Genomic DNA, 18,640 nt, shown 5'->3' on the forward strand with positions numbered 1-18,640 from the left:
CCGCGCGAAGAAAAATAGCTCAACATTTCACTTGGTGTAGATCAAAGTAGCTCATCTGACTCAGTCAAGCAACTTGTTTTTTTATTCGATAACACACAAAAATAGATTAGAATGCGTTCAAATCTATTTTTTTGCGTTTGGCATTAATCTGGCTTGTAAAAATACTAGATAATTCGATTATTTAGGATGAACCAAAATTTCCGCGCGCGACGAATAGCTCTGTTTGCAAAATTGAGCTACTTTTTGTTGAGCGCGATGTCGTTGCGCGCGACGTTTTCGCTGTATGTCTATTTGGACTGTAAGACGACCCTACCAAAGTCCCTTAACCACCACCTGATATATTTAATCCACCTTGGTCGTCAAAGTAAATGCGTTTTGTGACATTTCCATTGGAGTGCAATCACATTTGGTAAATGGAATGTAAATCCAGTTGTATCCAAGGACCGTAAAGATATCAGGTCAAGTTATAAGCCTGTTTTGACAGCTAGGTGGAAGAAGAATCGACGAAGAAAACTGACAGTTAGTTTTCCGCTTTTGGCGAACGCTTCAAGTTCTCGAAGAAAAATTTCCATTTTAAATTACGAACTGTGTTCTAATAAACTAAAATATTCACCCAAATTGATCTCCACCAAATATTGACCATGCAAAACGTAAACAATCCATCAATACATATACAAGCGGAAAACCATCTGTCAAAATCGGAGCCCAGGGAGGGATCGCCAAAAGCGCTATAACTACACCCAAGGACCGTAAAGATATCAGGTCAAGTTACAAGCCCGTTTTGACAGCTAGGTGGAAGAAGAATCGACGAAGAAAACTGACAGTTAGTTTTCCGCTTTTGGCGAACGCTTCAAGTTCTCGAAGAAAAATTTCCATTTTAAATTACGAACTGTGTTCTAATAAACTAAAATATTCACCCAAATTGATCTCCACCAAATATTGACCATGCAAAACGTAAACAATCCATCAATACATATACAAGCGGAAAACCATCTGTCAAAATCGGAGCCCAGGGGGGGAATCGCCAAAAGCGCTATAACTACACCTCATTATACATTCCACCTTGTTGCCAACGTGTATCACATCCACATGAACACTTTGCGTCAAGGTCTGTGTAGAAACGAGGTCGCATATTTTTGTGCAATAGACGTGGAGCGAGACCTTCACGCGCGAAACAAAGAAGCTCAATCTCACAAACCGAGGTATCGTTCTAATAAACAGTTAAAAAAGACATAGGGTAACTGTACCAGTTTTCTGCACGCTAGTGCAGCAGTTTCACAAAAACTGCTCACACACAAACATTTTTTATTATTTTTCATGAAAGTGATGTTATTCTGGTTGATAAACTATCATAGCATGATACACTATTTTTTATTTGCCGGTTCAAAGCCTTTTTTCATAAATATTCGTAAAAATGCAAACATTGATTTTGCTCCTATTTTCGGAAGGCTGTGTTCCTATTTTCGGCAGCGCAAATACGGTTCAGAAAGTGTCTTTATCAATGTAAATATGTACAAAAACTTGTTAAAAGCAATTTAAGACTCTTACTTTCCCAAGATTGGTGAGAAAAGCATTTTAAATATTAATTTTATATTGCTTATTTTGGCTCGTTTTAAGAGCCATTTTGATGCTACGTTAAAAAAGAGTAGCCATTGAAGAACATTGACAGTTTGATGGTTATAGCGTACGATGCGAACTGGCTTACAAATATTTATTTTTCTTTTAAGTTAGTGCATGTTTTGTCGTAAAATTGGTGATATTTGGTACAAGAAAGGTCATATTATGTGTCGATATACGCATTGTAGTGTTCTGATCAATTTTAAAAGGAATATTCAGCCGAATCCATAGTGTGTTATTGCTCCGAGTTTCGGCAGGAGCCTAAAATGTCACTACGTATAGATCAAAGTAGCTCATTTGACTCAGTCAACCAACTGGTTTTATATTTGAAAACACTCAAAAATAGATAAAAATGTGTTCAAATCTAATTTTTAGCATTTGGCATTAACCTGGCTTGTAAAAAAACTAGATAATTTGATTATTTCAGATGAAGCAAAAAGTCGCGCCAGACGAGTAGCTCTGTTTGCAAAATTGAGCTACTTTTTTCCGCGCGCGACGTTCTCGCTGTGTGTCTATTTGAACGGTAACCGTCCAAATAGACATAGAGTGACAACGTCCCGCGCGAAGAAAAATAGCTCAACATTTCACTTGGTGTAGATCAAAGTAGCTCATCTGACTCAGTCAAGCAACTTGTTTTTTTATTCGATAACACACAAAAATAGATTAGAATGCGTTCAAATCTATTTTTTTGCGTTTGGCATTAATCTGGCTTGTAAAAATACTAGATAATTCGATTATTTAGGATGAATCAAAATTTCCGCGCGCGACGAATAGCTCTGTTTGCAAAATTGAGCTACTTTTTGTTGAGCGCGATGTCGTTGCGCGCGACGTTTTCGCTGTATGTCTATTTGGACTGTAAGACGACCCTACCAAAGTCCCTTAACCACCACCTGATATATTTAATCCACCTTGGTCGTCAAAGTAAATGCGTTTTGTGACATTTCCATTGGAGTGCAATCACATTTGGTAAATGGAATGTAAATCCAGTTGTATCCAAGGACCGTAAAGATATCAGGTCAAGTTATAAGCCTGTTTTGACAGCTAGGTGGAAGAAGAATCGACGAAGAAAACTGACAGTTAGTTTTCCGCTTTTGGCGAACGCTTCAAGTTCTCGAAGAAAAATTTCCATTTTAAATTACGAACTGTGTTCTAATAAACTAAAATATTCACCCAAATTGATCTCCACCAAATATTGACCATGCAAAACGTAAACAATCCATCAATACATATACAAGCGGAAAACCATCTGTCAAAATCGGAGCCCAGGGAGGGATCGCCAAAAGCGCTATAACTACACCCAAGGACCGTAAAGATATCAGGTCAAGTTACAAGCCCGTTTTGACAGCTAGGTGGAAGAAGAATCGACGAAGAAAACTGACAGTTAGTTTTCCGCTTTTGGCGAACGCTTCAAGTTCTCGAAGAAAAATTTCCATTTTAAATTACGAACTGTGTTCTAATAAACTAAAATATTCACCCAAATTGATCTCCACCAAATATTGACCATGCAAAACGTAAACAATCCATCAATACATATACAAGCGGAAAACCATCTGTCAAAATCGGAGCCCAGGGGGGGAATCGCCAAAAGCGCTATAACTACACCTCATTATACATTCCACCTTGTTGCCAACGTGTATCACATCCACATGAACACTTTGCGTCAAGGTCTGTGTAGAAACGAGGTCGCATATTTTTGTGCAATAGACGTGGAGCGAGACCTTCACGCGCGAAACAAAGAAGCTCAATCTCACAAACCGAGGTATCGTTCTAATAAACAGTTAAAAAAGACATAGGGTAACTGTACCAGTTTTCTGCACGCTAGTGCAGCAGTTTCACAAAAACTGCTCACACACAAACATTTTTTATTATTTTTCATGAAAGTGATGTTATTCTGGTTGATAAACTATCATAGCATGATACACTATTTTTTATTTGCCGGTTCAAAGCCTTTTTTCATAAATATTCGTAAAAATGCAAACATTGATTTTGCTCCTATTTTCGGAAGGCTGTGTTCCTATTTTCGGCAGCGCAAATACGGTTCAGAAAGTGTCTTTATCAATGTAAATATGTACAAAAACTTGTTAAAAGCAATTTAAGACTCTTACTTTCCCAAGATTGGTGAGAAAAGCATTTTAAATATTAATTTTATATTGCTTATTTTGGCTCGTTTTAAGAGCCATTTTGATGCTACGTTAAAAAAGAGTAGCCATTGAAGAACATTGACAGTTTGATGGTTATAGCGTACGATGCGAACTGGCTTACAAATATTTATTTTTCTTTTAAGTTAGTGCATGTTTTGTCGTAAAATTGGTGATATTTGGTACAAGAAAGGTCATATTATGTGTCGATATACGCATTGTAGTGTTCTGATCAATTTTAAAAGGAATATTCAGCCGAATCCATAGTGTGTTATTGCTCCGAGTTTCGGCAGGAGCCTAAAATGTCACTACGTATAGATCAAAGTAGCTCATTTGACTCAGTCAACCAACTGGTTTTATATTTGAAAACACTCAAAAATAGATAAAAATGTGTTCAAATCTAATTTTTAGCATTTGGCATTAACCTGGCTTGTAAAAAAACTAGATAATTTGATTATTTCAGATGAAGCAAAAAGTCGCGCCAGACGAGTAGCTCTGTTTGCAAAATTGAGCTACTTTTTTCCGCGCGCGACGTTCTCGCTGTGTGTCTATTTGAACGGTAACCGTCCAAATAGACATAGAGTGACAACGTCCCGCGCGAAGAAAAATAGCTCAACATTTCACTTGGTGTAGATCAAAGTAGCTCATCTGACTCAGTCAAGCAACTTGTTTTTTTATTCGATAACACACAAAAATAGATTAGAATGCGTTCAAATCTATTTTTTTGCGTTTGGCATTAATCTGGCTTGTAAAAATACTAGATAATTCGATTATTTAGGATGAATCAAAATTTCCGCGCGCGACGAATAGCTCTGTTTGCAAAATTGAGCTACTTTTTGTTGAGCGCGATGTCGTTGCGCGCGACGTTTTCGCTGTATGTCTATTTGGACTGTAAGACGACCCTACCAAAGTCCCTTAACCACCACCTGATATATTTAATCCACCTTGGTCGTCAAAGTAAATGCGTTTTGTGACATTTCCATTGGAGTGCAATCACATTTGGTAAATGGAATGTAAATCCAGTTGTATCCAAGGACCGTAAAGATATCAGGTCAAGTTATAAGCCTGTTTTGACAGCTAGGTGGAAGAAGAATCGACGAAGAAAACTGACAGTTAGTTTTCCGCTTTTGGCGAACGCTTCAAGTTCTCGAAGAAAAATTTCCATTTTAAATTACGAACTGTGTTCTAATAAACTAAAATATTCACCCAAATTGATCTCCACCAAATATTGACCATGCAAAACGTAAACAATCCATCAATACATATACAAGCGGAAAACCATCTGTCAAAATCGGAGCCCAGGGAGGGATCGCCAAAAGCGCTATAACTACACCCAAGGACCGTAAAGATATCAGGTCAAGTTACAAGCCCGTTTTGACAGCTAGGTGGAAGAAGAATCGACGAAGAAAACTGACAGTTAGTTTTCCGCTTTTGGCGAACGCTTCAAGTTCTCGAAGAAAAATTTCCATTTTAAATTACGAACTGTGTTCTAATAAACTAAAATATTCACCCAAATTGATCTCCACCAAATATTGACCATGCAAAACGTAAACAATCCATCAATACATATACAAGCGGAAAACCATCTGTCAAAATCGGAGCCCAGGGGGGGAATCGCCAAAAGCGCTATAACTACACCTCATTATACATTCCACCTTGTTGCCAACGTGTATCACATCCACATGAACACTTTGCGTCAAGGTCTGTGTAGAAACGAGGTCGCATATTTTTGTGCAATAGACGTGGAGCGAGACCTTCACGCGCGAAACAAAGAAGCTCAATCTCACAAACCGAGGTATCGTTCTAATAAACAGTTAAAAAAGACATAGGGTAACTGTACCAGTTTTCTGCACGCTAGTGCAGCAGTTTCACAAAAACTGCTCACACACAAACATTTTTTATTATTTTTCATGAAAGTGATGTTATTCTGGTTGATAAACTATCATAGCATGATACACTATTTTTTATTTGCCGGTTCAAAGCCTTTTTTCATAAATATTCGTAAAAATGCAAACATTGATTTTGCTCCTATTTTCGGAAGGCTGTGTTCCTATTTTCGGCAGCGCAAATACGGTTCAGAAAGTGTCTTTATCAATGTAAATATGTACAAAAACTTGTTAAAAGCAATTTAAGACTCTTACTTTCCCAAGATTGGTGAGAAAAGCATTTTAAATATTAATTTTATACTGCTTATTTTGGCTCGTTTTAAGAGCCATTTTGATGCTACGTTAAAAAAGAGTAGCCATTGAAGAACATTGACAGTTTGATGGTTATAGCGTACGATGCGAACTGGCTTACAAATATTTATTTTTCTTTTAAGTTAGTGCATGTTTTGTCGTAAAATTGGTGATATTTGGTACAAGAAAGGTCATATTATGTGTCGATATACGCATTGTAGTGTTCTGATCAATTTTAAAAGGAATATTCAGCCGAATCCATAGTGTGTTATTGCTCCGAGTTTCGGCAGGAGCCTAAAATGTCACTACGTATAGATCAAAGTAGCTCATTTGACTCAGTCAACCAACTGGTTTTATATTTGAAAACACTCAAAAATAGATAAAAATGTGTTCAAATCTAATTTTTAGCATTTGGCATTAACCTGGCTTGTAAAAAAACTAGATAATTTGATTATTTCAGATGAAGCAAAAAGTCGCGCCAGACGAGTAGCTCTGTTTGCAAAATTGAGCTACTTTTTTCCGCGCGCGACGTTCTCGCTGTGTGTCTATTTGAACGGTAACCGTCCAAATAGACATAGAGTGACAACGTCCCGCGCGAAGAAAAATAGCTCAACATTTCACTTGGTGTAGATCAAAGTAGCTCATCTGACTCAGTCAAGCAACTTGTTTTTTTATTCGATAACACACAAAAATAGATTAGAATGCGTTCAAATCTATTTTTTTGCGTTTGGCATTAATCTGGCTTGTAAAAATACTAGATAATTCGATTATTTAGGATGAATCAAAATTTCCGCGCGCGACGAATAGCTCTGTTTGCAAAATTGAGCTACTTTTTGTTGAGCGCGATGTCGTTGCGCGCGACGTTTTCGCTGTATGTCTATTTGGACTGTAAGACGACCCTACCAAAGTCCCTTAACCACCACCTGATATATTTAATCCACCTTGGTCGTCAAAGTAAATGCGTTTTGTGACATTTCCATTGGAGTGCAATCACATTTGGTAAATGGAATGTAAATTCAGTTGTATCCAAGGACCGTAAAGATATCAGGTCAAGTTATAAGCCTGTTTTGACAGCTAGGTGGAAGAAGAATCGACGAAGAAAACTGACAGTTAGTTTTCCGCTTTTGGCGAACGCTTCAAGTTCTCGAAGAAAAATTTCCATTTTAAATTACGAACTGTGTTCTAATAAACTAAAATATTCACCCAAATTGATCTCCACCAAATATTGACCATGCAAAACGTAAACAATCCATCAATACATATACAAGCGGAAAACCATCTGTCAAAATCGGAGCCCAGGGAGGGATCGCCAAAAGCGCTATAACTACACCCAAGGACCGTAAAGATATCAGGTCAAGTTACAAGCCCGTTTTGACAGCTAGGTGGAAGAAGAATCGACGAAGAAAACTGACAGTTAGTTTTCCGCTTTTGGCGAACGCTTCAAGTTCTCGAAGAAAAATTTCCATTTTAAATTACGAACTGTGTTCTAATAAACTAAAATATTCACCCAAATTGATCTCCACCAAATATTGACCATGCAAAACGTAAACAATCCATCAATACATATACAAGCGGAAAACCATCTGTCAAAATCGGAGCCCAGGGGGGGAATCGCCAAAAGCGCTATAACTACACCTCATTATACATTCCACCTTGTTGCCAACGTGTATCACATCCACATGAACACTTTGCGTCAAGGTCTGTGTAGAAACGAGGTCGCATATTTTTGTGCAATAGACGTGGAGCGAGACCTTCACGCGCGAAACAAAGAAGCTCAATCTCACAAACCGAGGTATCGTTCTAATAAACAGTTAAAAAAGACATAGGGTAACTGTACCAGTTTTCTGCACGCTAGTGCAGCAGTTTCACAAAAACTGCTCACACACAAACATTTTTTATTATTTTTCATGAAAGTGATGTTATTCTGGTTGATAAACTATCATAGCATGATACACTATTTTTTATTTGCCGGTTCAAAGCCTTTTTTCATAAATATTCGTAAAAATGCAAACATTGATTTTGCTCCTATTTTCGGAAGGCTGTGTTCCTATTTTCGGCAGCGCAAATACGGTTCAGAAAGTGTCTTTATCTATGTAAATATGTACAAAAACTTGTTAAAAGCAATTTAAGACTCTTACTTTCCCAAGATTGGTGAGAAAAGCATTTTAAATATTAATTTTATATTGCTTATTTTGGCTCGTTTTAAGATCCATTTTGATGCTACGTTAAAAAAGAGTAGCCATTGAAGAACATTGACAGTTTGATGGTTATAGCGTACGATGCGAACTGGCTTACAAATATTTATTTTTCTTTTAAGTTAGTGCATGTTTTGTCGTAAAATTGGTGATATTTGGTACAAGAAAGGTCATATTATGTGTCGATATACGCATTGTAGTGTTCTGATCAATTTTAAAAGGAATATTCAGCCGAATCCATAGTGTGTTATTGCTCCGAGTTTCGGCAGGAGCCTAAAATGTCACTACGTATAGATCAAAGTAGCTCATTTGACTCAGTCAACCAACTGGTTTTATATTTGAAAACACTCAAAAATAGATAAAAATGTGTTCAAATCTAATTTTTAGCATTTGGCATTAACCTGGCTTGTAAAAAAACTAGATAATTTGATTATTTCGGATGAAGCAAAAAGTCGCGCCAGACGAGTAGCTCTGTTTGCAAAATTGAGCTACTTTTTTCCGCGCGCGACGTTCTCGCTGTGTGTCTATTTGAACGGTAACCGTCCAAATAGACATAGAGTGACAACGTCCCGCGCGAAGAAAAATAGCTCAACATTTCACTTGGTGTAGATCAAAGTAGCTCATCTGACTCAGTCAAGCAACTTGTTTTTTTATTCGATAACACACAAAAATAGATTAGAATGCGTTCAAATCTATTTTTTTGCGTTTGGCATTAATCTGGCTTGTAAAAATACTAGATAATTCGATTATTTAGGATGAACCAAAATTTCCGCGCGCGACGAATAGCTCTGTTTGCAAAATTGAGCTACTTTTTGTTGAGCGCGATGTCGTTGCGCGCGACGTTTTCGCTGTATGTCTATTTGGACTGTAAGACGACCCTACCAAAGTCCCTTAACCACCACCTGATATATTTAATCCACCTTGGTCGTCAAAGTAAATGCGTTTTGTGACATTTCCATTGGAGTGCAATCACATTTGGTAAATGGAATGTAAATTCAGTTGTATCCAAGGACCGTAAAGATATCAGGTCAAGTTATAAGCCTGTTTTGACAGCTAGGTGGAAGAAGAATCGACGAAGAAAACTGACAGTTAGTTTTCCGCTTTTGGCGAACGCTTCAAGTTCTCGAAGAAAAATTTCCATTTTAAATTACGAACTGTGTTCTAATAAACTAAAATATTCACCCAAATTGATCTCCACCAAATATTAACCATGCAAAACGTAAACAATCCATCAATACATATACAAGCGGAAAACCATCTGTCAAAATCGGAGCCCAGGGAGGGATCGCCAAAAGCGCTATAACTACACCCAAGGACCGTAAAGATATCAGGTCAAGTTATAAGCCCGTTTTGACAGCTAGGTGGAAAAAGAATCGACGAAGAAAACTGACAGTTAGTTTTCCGCTTTTGGCGAACGCTTCAAGTTCTCGAAGAAAAATTTCCATTTTAAATTACGAACTGTGTTCTAATAAACTAAAATATTCACCCAAATTGATCTCCACCAAATATTAACCATGCAAAACGTAAACAATCCATCAATACATATACAAGCGGAAAACCATCTGTCAAAATCGGAGCCCAGGGGGGGGATCGCCAAAAGCGCTATAACTACACCTCATTATACATTCCACCTTGGTTGTATCCAAGGTGGATTTAAAAATATCAGGTGGTGGATTAGGGCCTTTGTGGGGTCGCCATTAGTGATGGGCAAACGGCTCCGAAGCCGGAGCCGGCTCCGACCGGCTCCAAGCAATTTCAGAGCCGGCTCCGCACCAACGGCTCCGGAGCTGGCTCCGCTCCGACGGCTCCGGAACCGGCCCCGCTCCGACGGCTCCGGAGCCGGCTCCGCACCAACGGCTCCGGAGCCGGCTCCGCACCCACACCCACCTAAGGCTCCAGAGCCGGCTCTGCTCCGACTGCTCCGGAGCCGACTCCGCACCAACGGCTCCGTAGCTGGCTCCGGACTAACGGCTCTACACTCACGCCTCCGTTCCATAAAAGAATATATATTCTCGCACGTGTGGAAGCTAACACACGATATGATTGCAGTATTGACATGCATGACGTTGTGTAGCATTCGTTAGTCTCGTCTTTCTTAACAATATGCAAAACTAATCGATGTTTTTTTTTTTTGATAAATTATTTTAAACATGACCTACTCCGCTATTTACGGATTTCCTCGATTGAAACTTCATTTAAAAAGTTCTTTTGGTCCTTTGTGTTGAAACCGGCTCGAGAGCCGTTGGAGCGGAGCCGTTGGTGCGGAGCCGGCTCCGGAGTCGTTGGTGCGGAGCCCGCTCCGGAGCCGTTGGTGCACTCCGAAACGCCCATCACTAGTCACCATAGTTAAGGGACTTTACGTCATTTTAGAACCGTTGACCATTGGTTTCCGCACACAAAGCTTAGCAAATAGAACAGATTTCTTTGTTATTATGTGCATTGTTGTGTGTCTATTGATTTTATCGAAAAAATGAGATATATTAACAAAAGATTTGATGATTTGTTTATGCACAAAAATTAAAATCATGGGAGTAAGAGTCCTTATCTCACGTAAATTGTCCATGCGGCTCGTCGATAATAAGGAATCAATGTGAAAATTGAAAAAAATAATGTTTTCTTAATTTATATCTAAAAAAATGTCGAAAACACAATGAATTATAGAAAAAATTCACGGAATGAAACAAAATAACATAATTTAATCCATCTTCTAATGTTTAATAAGAACTTACAAAATCCAAAATATATTTTTAAAGTATATTTAATCGAAAAAATGGGGTTGATCAAGGTGGAATGTATAATGAGGTGTAGTTATAGCGCTTTTGGCGATCCACCCCCTGGGCTCCGATTTTGACAGATGGTTTTCCGCTTGTATATGTATTGATGGATTGTTTACGTTTTGCATGGTCAATATTTGGTGGAGATCAATTTGGGTGAATATTTTAGTTTATTAGAACACAGTTCGTAATTTAAAATGGAAATTTTTCTTCGAGAACTTGAAGCGTTCGCCAAAAGCGGAAAACTAACTGTCAGTTTTCTTCGTCGATTCTTTTTCCACCTAGCTGTCAAAACGGGCTTATAACTTGACCTGATATCTTTACGGTCCTTGGGGTTGATAAATTATATGAACAAATTCAATAAATGTAAACAAAGTTTGAATCCTATGGACCTTACGTCAAGTGACGAATTGTCAAAATGCACTAGAGTCCACCACCTGATATTTTTAAATCTACCTTGGTTGTATCATAAACGGACGTCGCACGATGCGTAAACTTACCCGGCGCTCTAGCACCAATCGAACACGACATCGAACATGAAAAATGTATGGGATTTGACATGTTTGTCTTGTTTGTTTGTTTGTGTCTGACAGTGCACCTCCATATGATTATATGGGTTTGTTCGAGTCGATTGTCGTGTTCGATTGGTGCCAGAGCGCAGCCTTACCCGGCGCTCTAGCAGCAATCGAACAAGACATCGAACATGAAAAATGTATGGGATTTGACATGTTCGATTTGTTGTTTATCAAATCGAATATGTCAAATATCATATATTTTTCATGTTCGATATCGTGTTCGATTGCTGCTAGAGCGCTGCCTTAGGCGTAAACTTGATTTCAGCCATACAACCCTACCCAGTCAGACAAATCGGACTTAATTTACCCCTATCTTACCGCTAAATTACCGGTAATTTAAGAGTAATTTAATGGTAAATTAGCAGTCGTTAAATTACCCATTCGAGCTGTTTTGACAGATCCTATTCCTTCCCCTATTTTATTTTTATTTTTGTCGGCCAAATTGTTAATAAATAACACGAAATGTATTATATTACAGTTGAATGCTTTTATTCAATCATTGTCCTTAACTTATACAAACGATTACAATGTATTTTTTTAAGCACACTCGACTTGAACAGCCGCATCACCCGGAGAAGGTGGTGCACAAATAGCACTAATAAATGCAATTTCTCGGTTGTTTTTTTTACATTTTATAGTTTTAAACACACGGCCGATGTCAAAACAATACACTTTTTGTTCTTATTTACATCTTTTCACTGACAACAAACGACATCACTTCGTACCGCTAAATTGCTCTTAAATTACTGTTATGAAAGACACATAACTGCTCGAATGGGTAAATTAACAGAAGCCTGTCCCAAGCGCCACAGATCAAGCTTAAACGACTGGAAAATTGAATATCCATAGAAAAAAATTAAAGCTCCACAGCTTTATTGGTTTGATCAATAGATGGCGTATTAAAACTGATTATTATAATGCTATCCTTTTCTTGCAATGTGTTTCGACAAGTTTCATCTTATCATGACCTATATAGCCTTCTAACTTTCCGAGCAAAAATCTATATAAATGGTCGTGTGGTCAGATACGTGGGTACCGACACCAACGACCATTACTCAAATATCACTTGCTTCAGTGCTGGTGGTTTCCATTGGAGTTTAGTATTTAAACAATCGTATCGCCGTTCTAGTTCTAGCGATGCATAACTTCAATGCGAAACCATACAACAGTACAGAGGAAATGAGAAAGCTCTCCTGCAAGCGATGAAGCTCAGCTGGTTGGGGTATCCCACCAACAGATAGCGCCACCAGCTTTTTTGCTATTTTTAAGGCCGGGCTACATTGATCGTACTCCGTAGCGTAATTTCGATTTTCACTAGCGCATCTGGCGACGGCTGGTGGAAGCTTTTTTTGGTCATCAAGGGAATGGTCGTGCCGGATCTCAAATTTAAGTTGTTTTTTCACCGTTTTTTGATGCGAAAACGACTGAAATACTTGCACAACATATTCATCTATCAATTACAAAGCTTTTCCAGTCCAGTTAAGGTAAAAAACATGGAAAAATAACAAATTTTCTGGAGCGGCTCCAAATTGTTTGGAAAAATGCTTCGGTCAGCCGCCGCCAGGTGCGCTAGTGAAAATCAAAATTACAGCAGAGAGTACGATCAATGTAGCCCGGCCTTTAGAACGCATGAGTCGTTTGCCGTCTGCTAAACGAAGTCTTTCTATATTCCGTTTAGGTAGAAAGCTTGAGTCGTTTAGAAGCCATTTAGTGGTCGTTTAGTGGATTTGTAGCACTTGCGTAATGAGGTGTAGTTATAGCGCTTTTGACGATCCCCCCCCCCCCCTGGGCTCCGATTTTGACAGATGGTTTTCCGCTTGTACAGGCGGTCCCCGAGATACACGGTTAATGGGGACCGAAAACGGCCGCAAAATACCGCGTATCTCGAATTTCCGCGTAAGTCGAATCTCGTGATTTCCAGCAAAAATATCACTAATTTTCGTGTAATTTTGCAAGTAGGAGGCGGTTTTAGTCACTTCATGAATTATTTGATATGATTCTGACTGAACATAACAGTTTTAAACCTTTTGAAATAGTTTTGAAAATTCGATCAAAACGGAAATTATTTGGCAATTTACAATTGATGTGTCAAATCAGTACAATTTGCTCCAAGAACTGTCAAATTTTGAAAACCGCGTATCTCCGAATCCGCGTATAAGAGGTACCGTATATCTCGGGGACCGCCTGTATATGTATTGATGGATTGTTTACGTTTTGCATGGTCAATATTTGGTGGAGATCAATTTGGGTGAATATTTTAGTTTATTAGAACACAGTCCGTGATTTAAAATGGAAATTTTTCTTCGAGAACTTGAAGCGTTCGCCAAAAGCGGAAAACTAACTGTCAGTTTTCTTCGTCGATTCTTCTTCCACCTAGCTGCCAAAACGGGCTTATAACTTGACCTGATATCTTTACGGTCCTTGATTAAAGTGCTTTATAACACCAATCTCAGGAAAGTAAGAGTGTTAAATTGCTTTAAACATTTTTTTGTACATATTCACTTTGATACAAACATTTTCTGACCCGTATTCGCGCTGCCGAAAATAGGAACACAGCCTGCCGAAAATAGGAATAAACTGCCGAAAATAGGAGCAAAATCAATGTTTGCATTTTCACGAATATTTATGAAAAAGGGCTTTGAACCGGCAAATAAAAAATATTGTAACACACTATGATAGTTTATCAACCAGAATAACAACACTTTCAAGAAAAATAATGAAAAATATTGATGTGTGAGCATTTTTTGTGAAACTGCTGCACTAGCCTGCCGAAAACTGGTACAGTTACCCTACTGTTATGACAAACATAAAACTAATCGAATGGGTAAATTAACAGAAGGCTGTCTGACTGGGTTTTACCCAAGGATGTTATAAAAGACCAGGTAATGTAGCCCTTCTGACAGCTAGCCATTGGAGAACCTGCGTGACACTTTTCCCAAGTTTTAATGATTATTTTCTATCACTTTTCATTGAAATTAAAGTAAATAATCATTATCAAATTATATTTATCATCCGAATTCAACGTTTGTTTCGTTAAATATGTCAAAAACATACAACATGATCATATACGGATTGTAAAGATGTTTGGGATTTGACAAAGCGACTCGCGACTGGATCGAGAACCCGCACGACAGGAGGCGGTTTGTTAAATTGCCCTGTATTTTACCACCTGGTATCTTATTACATCCTTGCTTTCACCCCAACCCCACCCTTCCTCGCCACTACTATTCTTTCGATCGATTGTTACTGCGTCGGCGTAGTTATAAATGTCTCGTTCTTGTGAAAACGCTTTCTTGTGCTAGGTATTGAATCATTTATCGACAACTTTCCGGTCATAGTTTTTTTTTTATAGAATCTACATAGTATTAAAGACGAGACGTGCCAAGTGAAACGGCTGTTCGAAACGTAGTAAAATTCAATCTTAGTGTTCAGGTGAATACTGTGCACAACAACTGGATTTATCTGTACGTGTGTCAAAAGGATTGACTCTTCATACGACTAGGTTTGTGAAGAAGTTAAGCGGACCGACTCAAAACTTCGCAGTCAAGACAATCAAAATCAGTTGAATTCAATCTTATAGTATTCCAGTACTATATTATTACATTCATACATTAGAAACAAACAAAGCGTTAGATTTCATTACAGCATGTCCGCCATCAATCTTCTCAGAGAAGTGCTTAAGGCATCCGAAAAGGCTGCTAACATAGCTCGTGTCTGCCGCCAAAATCCAATCCTATTTAGCTTGTTGGTACAAGAAAAAAGTAAAGACGAATCGAATACCCGATTTGCTCATGATTTCAAAACACTGGCCGATTGTCTGATACAGGAGATGATAAAACATGACATTGGAAAACAGGTAAAATTCATTTCGTGACATAAATGGACTTAAAACAATGAGATACTGCAATTTTATCGATTAGTTTCCGGAATTACGTGACAACATCCGAGGAGAAGAGAATGCAAAATTTACCAATACAGCGGGCGAATCTATCATAGTATCAGTGACGGACGATCCAGGAAACACTACTAAGGCGCTTGAAAAGGTATTTATTAAATTGGTCTTTTCTTTCCAATATTAAGAATTGTTTATCACAATATGTAGATATAAGAAAAAAAAATTTATATATATATATATATATATATATGTATATATATATATATATATATATATATATATATATATATATATATATATATATATATATATATATATATATATATATATATATATATATATATATATATATATATATATTTAAATATATGTATATATATATATGTATGTATATATATATGTATATATATATATATATATATATGTATGTATATATATATATATATATATATATATATATATATATATATATATATATATATATATATATATATATATATATATATATATATATATATAAATATATTTTTATCCACACATAGAGTTGCAATATGAACAGTGATGGGAATTGTTCTTCGAATAAAATTGCAAAATAGGTTTTATTCACCTTAAATTGTTAATTTTGTACTCTTTTGTTCTGCAAATTATGCTAATCAGAAAAATAATACAGGTAGTCCCTGAGATACGTCTTTTTCTGAATTTTACAGTTCTTTAAGCAAATTGTCGATTGCAAAATAATTTCTCCCTTGATCGAATTTTGACATTTATTGAAAAAAAAAAGCAAAATCATAATCTTGTTTGAAAATCATATCAAATAATTTATTTTGTGACTAAAACTACTCATTACAAGCGAAATTACATGAAATTAGCTATATTTTGGCTGAAAACTGCGTGATTCGACTTACCCGGAAATTCGAGTTACGCGGTTTCTTCTCGGTCCCCATTAATAGCGTATCTCGGGGACAGACTGTAATAAAATAATACAAATAATTAGGGAGAAATACGCGTAACTCAGATTTTCATGTAAGTCGGACATCACGTTTTCAGCCAAAATTGATTTGATATATGGTTAATTTTGATTGATTTTAGTACTTTTATGCACATTATTACTTAGTTCGTACAATTCGTGAAGAAAATAGAGTGATTTCTGATTTTTTGGCGATTTCAATGTTTTAACAAAAAATTAGTTAGTTTTGCATTTGAGAATTGTTGGAGAAAATTGTACCGATTTCCATATGACCTGTTAAAATAAAAATACCGCGTAAATCGGGTGTCGCGTAACTCGGGGAAAGACTATACTGTCATCCTCGATTGGTGTTTTCCGGTAAGCTTTGACACAAAAATCTTGGCGTACGTGTAATATTATAACATTCGAATTGATCGGTCAGTTTTGACATTTTCACTCAATTTATTGATTTTTGGAGCTTTATCACCAGCAATCAAGAATTGTTTATCATTCTGTTTTTTTTATCATACACGAACAATCAATTCAAATACTTCTATCAACTTGGCAGTCAGAATCCTTCCCGGCACAACTGAGAAATAAGCATGTCAATTTTCGATTTCCAGTCCAAGCAACTATCTTAATTGCAGTTCAATTGCAATTATCTGTCAATTACAATATGACAGAAAAATACCAAACGACGGTGATAGTACTTTCCATTGTCTAATAAGTCTATTAGATAATTATAGTTAGAAATGCTTAATTTGTAAATTTGAGGAAGTCCGCATGCTGTATAATCTATGTAAAAACTGTCACATGACAATGTTTCGCGCTTGTGATGTCTTTCGCGGCCGTGCATTTCCGGTGCATATATTTTGAGCTTAAAAACAATGTTTTCTTATTGAATTTTTAAAATGAACTGTTTTTCATTAACTAGTTCTGTTTGATTTAGCAATAAGTGGAATTTTCCCATCACTAATTATGTAGAATCTTGATTGATAAACGATATATTCATTTGAAAACAAAAATTCTTTTATTAATAATTGCAGATTCTTAATGGCGACAAAGTATCCGCAGCTGCCCTTGTCGATGAGGTTTATCGGGAAGTTGAAATTGACTTTGAAAGTTTGGAATTGCCTACTGATTCAATACCGTTAGACAATGATTGGTCACAATTGGGTATTTGGATCGATCCAATCGATGGTACTGCCGAATACATCAAAGGCGAAGAAAAATTAACCAAATATTCGAATATTGTGTCATCCGGTCTAAAATGCTGCACAGTACTGATTGGTGTTTATGAAACATGCAAGGGCACCCCTATTCTTGGCGTGATCAATCAACCATTTGCGGAAAAAATCAGTAATCAGGAAGAGTTCCGTGAAGAGTACAGAAGTAAAATTTTCTGGGGCCTATCGGTGGGTGATTTAAAGTTTAACAACATAGCTTCTCAGGGAACTGATGCACGTATTGCTATACTATCTCCGTCCGAACAATCAAAGTATGTTGAATTCATCCGGAATCAGCTAAAATATGACGTAGTTTATTCTTCGGGCGCTGGTTACAAAATACTAAAGATAGCTACTGGAGAAGCAGAACTTTTTCTTCTCAGCAAGGGAACTACGTACAAGTGGGACACTTGTGCACCTCAAGCCATTCTCCGTTCAATGAATGGTGATCTATTCGACCTGCAGGATACATTGATTAATAAGTCGGTTAAGAAAATTTCATACCATGATCATAAAGTAACCCGTAATATCGGTGGACTTATTGCTTACCAGAACATCGATAAACTTCGAGAATTTCTGAAATTGTAAGCTTATCAAATCTTAGGCGTACATACGCCAACTTATACGCTTTCCGGTATCAATTATATATTACATGATACATATTTGGAGAGTTGTTGTAGTCCAAGTGGGCCGGTCCCGTAGTTCAGTCGTCCACCGTACGACGTAAATAATGCCCATCATGGGATCAAAATTCGAATGAACCTAGCTGAGTGTAAACTAATCAAGTCAAATTTAGTAACCCCATTCATTACTGACTAAAGCTGGCCTAGAGACAGACTATGTAGCAGCTCGAAGGATGTTACGTCAAACAAGAAAAAAAATAGTTTCGGGTAGCTGTTAATATTTGTTGAAATATAGATACCTAAATGTTTAGAAAACATTCGTAGAAGTTGATGTTTGACTTAGAAAATATAACTAAGCATTTGTTTTCATTCCATTAATCAATGTATAAAGTTAGAATATTTAATGGAAAGTTGTCGTAAAGAATACATTTATACATTTAAAGAACAATATCACCAAGATGTTTATGGATCAAA

The 18,640-nt window shown here is 37.0% G+C and overlaps 2 protein-coding genes across 4 annotated transcripts in view; one reads left to right on the forward strand and one right to left on the reverse strand.

The window, feature by feature from the left end:
• Window positions 1-18,640, reverse strand: part of LOC125906728 (uncharacterized) — a 363,957-nt gene that overhangs the window by 96,973 nt on the left and 248,344 nt on the right. The gene's annotated exons all lie outside the window — the stretch shown is intronic.
• On the forward strand, window positions 14,478-18,483 carry LOC120953248 (inositol polyphosphate 1-phosphatase). Of its 3 annotated transcripts, none has more exons than XM_040373037.2 (4): window positions 14,478-14,978; window positions 15,110-15,332; window positions 15,397-15,519; window positions 17,364-18,483. In XM_040373037.2, the coding sequence occupies exons 2-4, from the start codon at window positions 15,123-15,125 to the stop codon at window positions 18,129-18,131; spliced, it is 1,101 nt and encodes a 366-aa protein (XP_040228971.1). In that variant the 5' UTR covers window positions 14,478-14,978; window positions 15,110-15,122; the 3' UTR covers window positions 18,132-18,483. The 3 variants fall into 3 exon arrangements, with proteins under 3 accessions (XP_040228971.1, XP_040228981.1, XP_040228987.1); XM_040373047.2 differs by having other exon boundaries at window positions 15,122-15,332; XM_040373053.2 differs by having other exon boundaries at window positions 14,478-14,778.

This window comes from Anopheles coluzzii, chromosome X, assembly GCF_943734685.1.
Source record: "Anopheles coluzzii chromosome X, AcolN3, whole genome shotgun sequence".
Lineage (NCBI taxonomy): Eukaryota > Metazoa > Arthropoda > Insecta > Diptera > Culicidae > Anopheles > Anopheles coluzzii.